Source organism: Terrapene carolina, unplaced genomic scaffold, assembly GCF_002925995.2.
Source record: "Terrapene carolina triunguis isolate 2854851 unplaced genomic scaffold, T_m_triunguis-2.0 Scaffold613, whole genome shotgun sequence".
NCBI lineage: Eukaryota > Metazoa > Chordata > Testudines > Emydidae > Terrapene > Terrapene triunguis.
This window is the reverse complement of record NW_020664964.1, coordinates 1,255,558-1,268,201: the sequence shown is the minus strand read 5'-3', so window position 1 is coordinate 1,268,201 and position 12,644 is coordinate 1,255,558. Positions and strand designations below refer to the sequence as shown.

Below are 12,644 nucleotides of genomic sequence, written 5' to 3'. Positions count from 1 at the left end.
TCTGCATCGTCTTCCTAAAACCTATACACAGTAGTGTCATTACAGTGCTTCCCCAGTAGCCCAACAAATACAAAACTATTTTACTGGATATTTAAAATTCCTGTTGGGGGCTGTTTATTCTTTACACTTGACAATTTTTAAAACAAAATGAAATCTACAAATCAGTTAGCTTGTGAGAATACTAGCCAGGACTTGACAGAATAAATGCTGGTTGGACTATGGGTTCTTCTGTTTTGTTCCAGTGCTTGCATGAACTTAATTTTTGCTATTAAAAAGAAAAAAAGTAGGAGAGCAATACTAACTTTCATTTTTTTCCGAAGCAAAATTAAACCTACAAGCTCTTGAGGGCAAAACCAAAATTTTGGTCATGTTTGAGGGAGAGAAGGAGCAAATATCAAGCAGCTGGGAGCTGAAGTGAGGAGGCAGAATCATCTATAGTTAGTAATAGGGAGCAAGCAATATCTGCAAGGCAGGTGCCCCTTATCCCTTTTAATTTAGGCATTTTTTATGTTCTCAGCTTTTTTCTGTTTTAAAAGCACAAAAGTTATTTATTTATTTTTGTTTTTTTAGGTGAAACAATTGCACAACTTACAGATGTAGCTAACTTGGATCATCCAGAATCTGATGGCCGGATAACAATTTTTACAGACAAAACAGGAGTAGTAAAAGCTGCAAGATTGCTTCTTTCGTCAGTGACAAAGGTGCTGGTGCTGGCAGACAGAATAGTTATTAAACAAATTTTAGCTTCCAGAAACAAGGTATTTAAGTGTCTCTTGTTATTCCTGAAACTATATGTGCTGGAGATGTGAGAGAATTTGGTACAAAATGAAGTAATACTTTGCATTACACTTAGTATTAAAGAACTATGTTTTTTTCCTCCTTAGTTTAACTATATATATTTTAAGAGAAGAAACTGTGAAACTTGTAAAAAAGTCTATTTAGATTCTTTATTTCAGGAAATACTGAATCAAGAGACTTTAGGTCACATTTGCAATTAACTTGTCTTATATACTTTGCTTTATATTCTCTTGTCTGTCAATATGGCTACATTTGTTTAATTTATTAGTGGCACTTCTTGGGGTTGGGGGGAAGTAATACAAAATAGTTAAATATTGCCACAAGGTATCCTACCCAGTGTGTGAAGAGTGGTTATTGTTGGGCAAGTGTCTAAAGTTATTTTGGTGACTTTGAGCATTGTGTCAAAAGCCTTGTGGTGCTATTTTGTGAGGAGAAAGATGAGGTGGTGTGTTAGTGTTCATTTACTTTGGCACGGAAAAAAATTGGCTTTTATATTTTCTCTTGGGTGCAAAGGATGGCTGTTGGTAAAATGGCCAATGAAAATCTCTCTTCTGTTAGATCCAACAGGACATTTTTAAACATGTTTCCACCAACTGTCAGCAGCAAGGCAAAGAGCACGTTCTCAACATGTCAGAAGTAAAGAGCCGAGGAGGATCCATAAGCTGAGGCTGGCTGGATGAACGGAGTGGAATGCTAATAAGAGAGTCCATGTCTGTTTTTTAGATTGAAATAAATATTTTATGAGACACAAGGTAGGTGAGATGATATCTTTTATTGGAGCAACAGAAATTGGTCCAATAAAAGCTTTCAAGTTTCACAGACCTTTTTTCAGACCTTCCTCAGGTCTGAAAAAATGTAACCAGAATGTCTCAGCTAAATACAAGGTGGGTCAGATTGTTAAGCATAAGGGGTTCACATATGTTGTAGACCACCACTTCAAATAAAGTGGCCAGTTAAGCTCCCAGGCTTGTCTTTTGAAGGTGTTGTACAGGTTTCCTTTGAGGACAAGGACTGAGAGGTCAGCTATGGAGTGATCAAGTGTGAAAAGTGTTTGCCCATGGATGATAGGGTGTTCTTGTCTTGTTTTTCTATGGTCTGTGTGTGTAGTGATTGTGTGGCTTCAACCACATCATTGTTGTTTGGGGCCTTTAGTGCATTGGACGAAGTATACCACATGTTGTTACAGGCATGTGTAGGACCATTTAGTTGGTGTTGGTCCTGCTTTGAGCAGGGGGTTGGACTAGATGACCTCCTGAGGTCCCTTCCAACCTTGATATTCTATGATTCTATGACCAATGGCTCTTGAGGGTGTGTTGGGAATGGGGAGTATTGATCATTGTAGCAGTGGAGATATAACTCCAGATGCAGGTTTTGCATCCTGGTTTGTGCCAGAGTCTGATACTGCTTTGAGCTGTGATGCCTTAGTAGATGGGTTGAGGGTCATGAGGCTGGGGGGTGGTTTGGCAGTCAGAAGAGGGAGTTTGGGAAACTTTTTTTGCAGGTTGTGGTTCCTGTGGGTTGTAATTGTTTGATACCTAAGCCCCTTAGTTTAACTTGAAACTGTTTTTTACCAAAAAATTCCCGGGTTTTACAAAAAGTATTCATTTTTTTCTGATTTTTTTTCACCCTACTTTTATATCATTCAAATATATTAAAAAATAACTTGTTTTATTAGGAAAATACAGTACATTGCATGAGATATATGTATTATGATAATACATTAGTCTGTGTGTATATATGCAAAGCTGCCTGTTGAAGTAAGGCTATGTATTAGTCTAGAAGATACACACAATAAACAAACAGGCACGCATGCAAGCTCTGAAGTGTTTGTGCATTTGAATGTACTGATGAATCTCATGCCCCACCACATACACATTTTGAACTGTTAGCAGATAATGGTTTAAAGATTTAACACACTAAAATGGGAAGAAAATGAAAATCTGTATGAGAATAAGTTTCAGAACACAAGGAAGTATTTGAAAGTTTTAAAAATACAAAAACAGGAGAAAAGGATGAAGTTGAGTTTATGCGCTTCAAATGTGTGGCCCAATTATTAAATGTAAATATTTATAGGCTAATAGTTCTAAGTCTACAACAGTAAACTGTTTATTCAAATGAAAAGTTTTATTTGGGGATTAGAGATGGCATTGTTTTAGTTCTGCAAGAAACCACATTGATGAATGGAATTCAAAGCATTAATCTACTGAATACTCTTTTTCCTTATCTTTCCATCCACCAAAATAAACCTCAATATTTACCCAGAAAAATTAAGTTTTTTTGCACTGATTTTCACTTGTTTTTGCTGCTGTGGTAATAAACTGATAAATTCCCAGGAAAAATTAAATAAAATAAAAACTGAAAACGAAAGGCCCTAATACCTCATTTGTGTTTTAGTGTGGGGTGGTAGGTCACAACTAGAGGTATGTGGTCAGTGATTCCCCCTGTTCCCTGCCATATTGAGGCTGGCTCTTCTGGGGTATTTGGATGGCGTATTCCACAATGTGATCTACTTCCCTCATTGAGCGTCTTTGTTTGGTGAAGGCGGGTTTAAGTGTGTATCTCATACTTTCTCTTCAGAGCAAAGTTCTGTGGTATGTGAGTGCCTGGCTATAAACAGATTTCTTGGTGTGTCTGGGGTGATTACTGGACCTGTGGAGGTAGCTGTGGTTATTCGTGGGGTTTTTGTATATGGTTGTCCGTAGGGTTCCATTGGTGAAGCTGATTGTGGTGTCCAGGAAGTTGATTCTGGTGGGAGTGTTCTTGAAAGAGTTTGGTGGATGTGCATGGAGGTTGTGAAAGTTGTTGTGAAAATGTGAGGAAGGTTAGGTTATCTTTCCAGAGGATGAAAATATCAACAGTTTATCTCAGGTATATCGTTGGCTTTGGGGTGCATTTTCCTAGAAATTCTCCCTTGAGGTGGCCCATGAAGAGGCTGGCATATTGGGGAGCTATGCTAGTACCCATGGCTGTTTTCATGGTTTGGGATGTTTGGTGTATAGGGAGGTAACCTCCATTTTGGCAAGGATGGTGTTCTGGGGGAGGTTGTTAGCATTGCAGAGTTTCGGAAGGAAGTTGCTAGTGTCTTGGTGGAAACTGCCCCTTTGTGTGGTGGGTGGTTTGAGGATGGCTTCTGAGTCCTGATATTCCTTTGTAAGAGTGCTGTGGCCAGATATGATGGGTCTCCGTGGGTCTTCCCTTGTTTATATACCTTGGGAATCATGTAGAAGGTTCATGGGGGATGAGGTATAAAGTTTTTCTTGAAGTTGTTTGGGGAAGATTCGATGGCATCTTTAAATTCCTGTCTGAATAGTGGTGTGGGGTCATCTCTGAGTTCTTTGTAGTTGGTGGTGTTGGAGAGTTGTCTGTTAGCCTCGTTAATGTAGACTTCACGATTAAGGACTATGATGGTGTGCTGTTTGTCATCTGTTCTTATCACTATATGGGACTGGATTTCAGGGACTTGTGTAGCTGTCCTCTTGGTGTTGGAGAGATTGTGGTGATTGTAATGTTTGTTGAGGGTTTTACAGTTGATTTTTTTTCCCCCTAAAGCAATGTGTTTCTGTCTGCTGGCATGTGTCCAGTCAATGATTGTTTTTTCTTATGTCTATGTTTGGGTATGTGGTAGTTGTAGGTGGTGTTGTCTTGTTGTGCAAAGAATTCCTTGCAGTGGAGTCGGCATAAGAATTGTTCTAGCTCTCCACATGTTAGTATGGTATGTGGTTTTGTGCTGGGGCAGAAGTTCAGTCCCTTGAAGAGTCTGAACTCTGTATTTCAGTCTGGTTAGGGGTAGTCACGTTAGGTTGATGATGTTTGGGTATCATATCCATGTGGTTGGTCCTGGTGTCATGGTTTCTCCTGGAGGTGGTGGTCTGTTGAGGTGTTGTAGTTGGTTCTACTTTTTGATTTTGTGTTGAATGGCATTTTTTTGATAGCGGTGTAACTTATCCAGTGCATCAGATGCCCCAACAACAACTATGTGGATGAAACCAGACAATCACTATGCTCTTGAATGAACTCTCTCAGGAAAAATAATAACCCCAAATTCTATCACCAATGGGTGAACATTTTTCACAAACTGATCACTCCATATATGACCTCTCACTCCTCATCCTCAAAGGAAACCTGCACAACACCTTCAAAAGACGAGCCTGGGAGCTTAACTTCATAACTCTGCTGGAAACTAAAATTAATGGACTAAATAGAAACACTGATTTTTAAGGCTCATAACAATTTGTAACACACCCTACTGCCTTCTAATTCTTAATTGCCCATTTTATTTGACGTGGTTGTCTTCTACATGTGTGAACCCCTTATGCTTAGCAATCTGTCCCATCTTGTATTTCACTGTGACACTCTGGTTACTTTTCTTTCAGACTTCAGAAAGAGCTCTGTGAAGCCTGAAAGCACGTCCCTTCAATCAAGAGAAGTTGGTGCAATAAAAAGTATTACCTCATCTACCCTCTGTGTCTCATATCCTGGGCCCAATATGACTACAACAACACTGCAAACACAAATGTTATGTGATTTAACTTTTTAAGTCTTAAATATCTTCAATTGGTGTAATAAAAAAAAAAAGGAAATATACCTTAATTTTAATGTTGATTGTTTCACATATACAATTAATCAAACTTAAGTGCAAGAAATAAAGCCAAATGGTAATACTAGGGCTGTCAAGTGATTAAAAAAATTAATTGCAATTAATCGCATGATTTAAACTATAGAATACCATTTATTTTAAACATTTTTAGATGTTTACTACATTTTCAAATATATTAATTTCACTTACAACACAGAATACAAAGTGTACAGTGCTCACTTTATATTTATATTTGATTACAAATATTTGTACTGTAAAAAAACAAAAAAAAATATTTTTCAATTCACCTCATACAGGTACTGCAGTGCAATCTCTTTATCATGAAAGTTGAACTTACAAATGTAGACTTAGGTACAAAAAAAACTGCATTCAAAAATAAAACGTAAAACTTTAGAGCCTACAAGTTCACTCAGTCCTGCGTCTTGGTTAGCCAATGACTCAGACAAACAAGGTTGATTACAATTTGCAGGAGATAATGCTGCCTGCTTCTTGTCTACAATGTCACCTGAAAGTGAGAACGAGCGTTCACATGGCACTGTTGTAGCTGGCGTTTCAAGATATTTACATGCCAGATGCACTAAAGATTCATATGTCCCTTCATGCTTGAACCACCATTCCATAGGACATGCTTCCATACTGATGACGGGTTCTGCTTGATAATGATCCATAGCAGTGCGTACTGACGCATGTTCATTTTCATCATCTGAGTCAAATGCCATCAGCAGAAGATTGATTTTCATTTTTGGTGGTTTGGGTTCTGTTTCTGCATCAGAGTGTTGCCCTTTGAAGCATGCTTTTAGAAGTCTGAACACCTCGTCCGTCTCAGATTTTGGACGGCACTTCAGATTCTTAAACCTTGGGTTGAGTGCTGTAGCTATTTTTAGAAATCTCACATTGGTACCTTCTTTTCGCTTTGTCAAATCTGGAGTGAAAGTGTTTTTAAAACAAACGTGCTGGGTAATCATCCGAGACTGCTATAACATGTGCAGAAATATATGCAGAATGCAGGTGAAACAGAGCAGGAGACATACAATTCTCCTCACAAGGAGTAGAGTCAAAATTTAATCGACACATTATTTTTTTAACAAGCATCATCAGCATGGAATCATGTTCTCTGGAATGGTGGCCGAAGCATGAAGGGGCATACGAATGTTTAGCATATCTGACATGTAAATATCTTGCAACGCCAGCTATAAAAATACCATGTGAATGCCTGTTCTCACTTTCAGGTGACATTGTAAATAAGAAGCAGGCAGCAGTATCTCCTGTCAATGTAAACAAACTTGTTTGTCTTAGCGATTGGTAGAATAAGAAGGACTGAGCGGACTTGTAGGCTCTAAAGTTTTACACTGTTTTGTTTTTGAGTGCAGTTATGTAACCAAAAAAAATCTGCATTTGTAAGTTACACTTTCACGATAAAGAGATTACACTTCAGTACTTGTATAAGGTGAATTGAAAAATACTATTTCTTTTGTTTATCATTTTTACTGTGCATGTATTTGTAATAAAAAATCATATAAAGTGAGCACTGTGCACTTTGTATTCTGTGTTGTAATTAAAATCAATATTGAAAATGTAGAAAAATATCCAAAATTATTAAATAAATTTCAATTGGTATTAAGTGTGATTCATCATGATTAATTTTTTTAATCATTATTATTTTTTTTGAGTTAATCACGTGAGTTAAGTGCGATTAATTGACAGCCCTAGTTAATACATTAAAATTAGTAAATTAGAAATGTTCTGCAAAGGTGAACAGTATGATGCCGTTGCTGTGTTAGTGACAGAAAGAAGAATCCTTCAAGTTACTAAGTGTAGTCCTTAGCAGATTCAACTATGCCTGTTCTTACTTGGAATATTGATGGTCCTACTGCTGTCAACCATCTTTGGCAATCAAATATGTAAATAAATGAGAATGTGATCTGCATGGCACAAGACACCAAGGGTATGTCTACACTACGAGGGTAGTTCGATTTTACTTAAATCGAATATGTGGAATCGATATTGCAAAGTCAAACGTGTGTGTCCACTCTAAGGAGAGTAATTCGACTTTGTGAGTCCACACTAACGGGGCGAGCGTCGATATTGGAAGCGGTGCACTGTGGGCAGCTATCCCACAGTTCCTGCAGTCCCCGCTGCCCATTGGAATTCTGGGTCGAGCCGCCAATGCCTTCTGGGTAAAAAAATGTGTCGTCATCCGTCCGTCACTAACGCCCTCCCTCCCTCCATGAAAGCGCCGGCGGGAAATCAGTTCGCGCACTTTTCTGGTCAGTGACAGCGCGGATGCCACAGCACTGCGATCATGGATCACGCTGCGACCATCGCTGCAGTTGTGGCTGTTCTCAACACCTCGCAGCTTATCATACACCTTTCCCTGAGGCAGATGCAGAGAAATCAGGCGAGGACGCTACGACACCGCCGTGATGGCCTGAAGTCGGAGAGTAGCACAGAGCTGTCAGAAACCACGAGCCCCAGCGCCCAGGACATCACGGTGGCAATGGGTCATGTGGATATTGTGGAACGGCGATTCTGGGCCCGGGAAACAAGCACGGACTGGTGGGACCACATAGTGCTGCAGGTCTGGGATGAATCCCAGTGGCTGCGAAACTTTCACATGCGGAAGGGGACTTTCCTCGAACTTTGTGAGTTGCTGTCCCCTGGCCTGAAGCGCAGTGACACCCGGATGCGAGCAGCCCTGACTGTCCAGAAGCGAGTGGCCATAGCCCTCTGGAAGCTTGCAACGCCGGACAGCTACCGATCAGTCGCGAACCACTTTGGTGTGGGCAAATCTACCGTGGGGGTTGTTGTCATGCAAGTAGCCAACGCAATCGTTAAGGTACTGCTCTCAAAGGTAGTGACCCTGGGAAACGCGCAGGTCATCATAGATGGCTTTGCCGCGATGGGATTCCCAAACTGCGGTGGGGCTATCGATGGGACTCACATCCCTATCCTGGGACCGGACCACCAGGCCAGCCAGTACATCAACAGAAAGGGCTACTTTTCAATGGTGCTGCAAGCACTGGTGGACCATCGGGGACGTTTTACAAACATCAACGTCGGATGGCCGGGCAAGGTTCATGACGCTCGCGTGTTCAGGAACTCTGGTCTGTTTAGACGGCTGCAGGAAGGTATTTACTTCCCGGACCACAAAATAACTCTTGGGGATGTGCAGATGCCTACAGTGATCCTCGGGGACCCAGCCTACCCGCTAATGCCCTGGCTCATGAAGCCCTATACTGGCGCCCTGGACACAGAAAAAGAACTGTTCAACTACCGTCTGAGCAAGTGCAGAATGGTAGTGGAGTGTGCTTTTGGCCGTCTCAAAGGGAGATGGAGAAGCTTACTGACTCGCTGTGATCTCAGCGAAACCAATATCCCCATTGTTATAGCAGCTTGCTGTGTGCTCCACAATCTCTGTGAGAGCAAGGGGGAGACCTTTATGGCGGGGTGGGAGGTTGAGGCAAGTAGCCTGGCTGCTGATTACGCCCAGCCAGACAGCCGGGCGATTAGAAGATCCCAGCGGGACGCGCTGTGCATCCGGGAGGCTTTGAAATCTAGGTTCCTGAGTGAGCAGGGCAACCTGTGACTTTTCAGTTTGTGTACAGAAAAGCTGAACCTGCCCCCGTTTCTTTACCCAGTTCATTTTGACTATCCTCTCCAGTTACATACCCCCTTCACCCCCTTCCCCTTCCCAAAAAATAAAATCAGTTCTATTTTGTTAATGAACACCGTTGTCTGTATTGCTGTTTTCGCGGGAATGTTTTAAATCGGGGACGCAGACTGTGGCGGGGGGCGGGTTTAGTGTTCTGATGCAAATGAATCTTCTAAACTCCCGGAATGACAGGCTCCGCACTGGCGGACTGGTTATTTCAATGGAGCCTGCCAGCACTCCTGGGGGGGATTGCATGTAGGTGTCGGCTATGTGACTTTCTGGCAGGGGGAGTAGGGTTACAGATCCCCTGCTGCGTGGATCTGTGAGCCAGAATAAGGACCGCTGCATAAGATCTGTAACTGCCCTCCCCCGCCACAAAGTCACAGAGCAACCGCCCCCCCCCCCCCCCCCCCCAGAACATGAAAACCATCTCCAAGACTGACCAGGGTAACTAGTGACTGCACTGTGTATGTGTCCTGATGCTGGACCTGACCCCGCCTCTGTACCCTGCTAAAGGTGACTGTCCTGTCCAATTACCAAGCTCCTTCCCCCCCTTCAGACAGACTCTCCTCCAAAAGAACAGGATGGAAACAGTAATGAACAGAAACAAATATTTTATTATGAACCACACATGAAACGTGGGGGGTGAAACTTGGACGGGGGCTTGTGTGAGGTGGGTAGGAAAGGACTTTTCAAATTTTGGGGAATGAGAGCCTTCTAGTGCTAGAGCAGTCTGCAGGGGTTGACTGAAAGTTTTAACGGCCCTTGCCGCCCCTCCTTCTTTGGACTTTGGGTGAGGGTGGTGTGGGACTTGGTGACGGGGGAGGGCGGTTAGAGAGAGACTGCAGCGGGGCTCTGTCCTCCTGCCTCCGGTCTTGCAGAACATCCACAAGGCGCCGGAGCGTGTCCGTTTGCTCCCTCATTAGTCCAAGCAGCTTTTCAGTAGCCTGTTGGTCCTCCTGACGCCACCTCTCCTCCCGTTCCATGACTGCTCGGTGCATTTGTGACAAGTTCTCCCTCCACTGTGTCTGCTGGGCTACCTGGGCTCGGGAGCAGCCCATTAGTTCTGAGAACATGTCTTCACGCGCCGTCTTCTTCCTCCGCCTAATCTGCGCTAGCCTCTGGGAGTGTGCTGACAGGCTGGGTTGGGAGACAGTCGCAGATGTGTCTGTGTGAATTGTAAAAAGGGAGTGAATTCCTGAGACAGATAAATGAAGTTGTGCACAAAGAACCTAGTCTTTCTCTGTGAACAAGACCATGCACTGCACCTCTCACATGCGCACTCAGGACAAGGTCGAATTTTTGGCCCTCGCCTTCAGTGCCTGTGGACTTGCGGTGGTCTTGGAGTGATCTGAGAAGCGTGGCTGGAGACCTGAACTTCTGTAGCGGGCAATCATGGTAAGCTGTAGACTTGTGGCTGCTTAAAACTCTATTAGTAGCACTGGCCTCCTTTCACATTGAAAGCAATGCCAGTCTCAATGCCAGCAATCAGGCAAGCATGAACTCGGCCCCTGTCCCACCCCCTCGCGGCTGTCCCAGGGAAAGATCCCTGTATGCTGCCCCTCTCCCTCCACCGCGTGGCTGTAAAGCAGTCCCAATACTAACATTCCCCTCCCTAATTCAAAGCAGGGCATCATGAGCGACATCACCCTCATGAGGATCTCGGACAGCGAGAAGGAACGCATGCTGAGGGAAAGCATGCAAAAACCAGGGCCGTATGCCGCGCCGCGCGATGATACCGGAATACTTGATTGTGGCGTGGCAGGGAAACGTGTGCTACCACGGAGGGCCCAACAAGATCGCCCTACCCAGGAACCTGATGAACAGGCTGGAACTGTACCTGCATGAGACATACGAGAAGTTCTCCTATGAGAATTTCTCCTCTATCCCCGGCCATATTGACCGGATTTTCGCCTAGGTGCACTGGGACTATAGAGTGGAGCGTCTTGGGCTGCATAATCATGAATAACCGGACATTGTAAAAAAATTTTTAAATAGTTGGGACTAAATAGTGAAGAGCCCAAGGCAGAAAAATCATGAGAAACCCTTTGTTGATATTGTAAATATTCCAGTTTTGTTGCAGATAAATGTTTATATGTTTAAAGCACTTTAGGAAATAAGCCATTTTAAATATTGTCAATAATTCAGTTCTGGTAAAAATAAATGTTTACATGTTTACAGCACTTACTGCTTGATCCTTCCCCTGATTCTGTGTCCGGGGTAAGGGATGGGGACGGTTGGTAGGGGATCTCGGTAAGGGTGATGAAGAGCTCCTGGCTGTCGGGGAAATCAGCGGTGCCAGCGCTGTCGACTGCCTCGTCCTCCTCATCTCCTTCTTCATCTTCCCCGTCCGCTAACATGTCCGACGAGGAACCGGCCGCGGACAATATCCCATCCTCAGTCCACGGTCACTGGTGGGGTAGTGGTGGCGGCCGCACCTAGGATGGAATGCAGTGCCTGGTAGAAACGGGATGTGTGGGGCTGGGATCCGGAGCGTCCGTTTGCCTCTTTGGTTTTTTGGTAGCCTTGTCTCAGCTCCTTGATTTTCACGCGGCACTGCGTTGCATCCCAGCTGTAGCCTCTCTCTGCCATGGCTTTAGAGATCTTCTCGTAGATCTTAGCATTCCTTCTTTTGGAGCGCAGCTCGGAAAGCACGGACTCATCGCCCCACACAGCGATGAGATCCAAGACTTCCCGATCAGTCCATGCTGGGGCCCTCTTTCTATTAGATTGCACGGCCATCTCTGCTGGAGAGCTCTGCATTGTTGCCACTGCTGCTGAGCTCGCCACGATGTCCAAACAGGAACTGAGATTCAAACTGCCCAGACAGGAAAAGGAATTCAAATTTTCCCGGGGTGTGGCTGGTCAGAGCTTCCGAGGTCGGACTGCTGTCCAGAGCGTCAGCAGAGTGGTACACTGTGGGATAGCTCCCGGAGCTATTAGCGTCGATTTCCATCCACACCTAGCCTAATTCGATATGGCCATTTCGAATTTAGCGCTACTCCTCTCGTTGGGGAGGAGTTTACAGAAGTCGAATTTAAGAGAGCTCTATGTCGATCTAAATAGCTTCGTGGTGTGGACGGGTGCAGGGTTAATTCGATGTAACGGCGCTAAATTCGACATAAAAGCCTAGTATAGACCAGGCCCAAGATAAGTCTAAGCAAGAAGTATGAGAATTAAACAAGAAGAGCTGGAAGTATTCATACATAAGCTAAACGCTATGTCTTAATTGGCAGCACAGGGACTTGGTGGGCTAAATCTCATGTCTGGCATATTGGTATAGAGGAGTATAAATTGTTCAGGAAGAACAGGCGCAATAAAAAGGGAGTAGGTGCTGTATATAGTCTTGATGTATAATGCACTTGATTTGAGGTCCAGAAGGAGGTTAGAGGCAGATCAGTTGAAAGTCTCTGTGAAAAGATATTAAAAAGCCTTTAAAAAAAGGGGTGGGAGGTGACATCATGGCAGTGGTCTGTTGTAGACCACCAAATTGGGAAGAGGAGGTGGATGAAGCATATCTAGAACAAATAACACAAATATTGAAAACGCAAGACCTGGTTGTAATGGGGGATTTCAACTGCCCAGAGATCTGTTGGA

The 12,644-nt window shown here is 43.5% G+C and overlaps 1 protein-coding gene across 2 annotated transcripts in view; it reads left to right on the top strand.

The window, feature by feature from the left end:
* The window catches only part of CTNNAL1 (catenin alpha like 1), a 142,557-nt gene that overhangs the window by 43,961 nt on the left and 85,952 nt on the right, over window positions 1-12,644 (top strand). For both annotated transcript variants that reach the window (XM_024202558.2, XM_024202557.2), the window contains exon 3: window positions 571-758. In XM_024202558.2, the coding sequence (XP_024058326.1) occupies window positions 571-758 (188 nt within the window). The remainder of the gene's footprint in view (window positions 1-570; window positions 759-12,644) is intronic.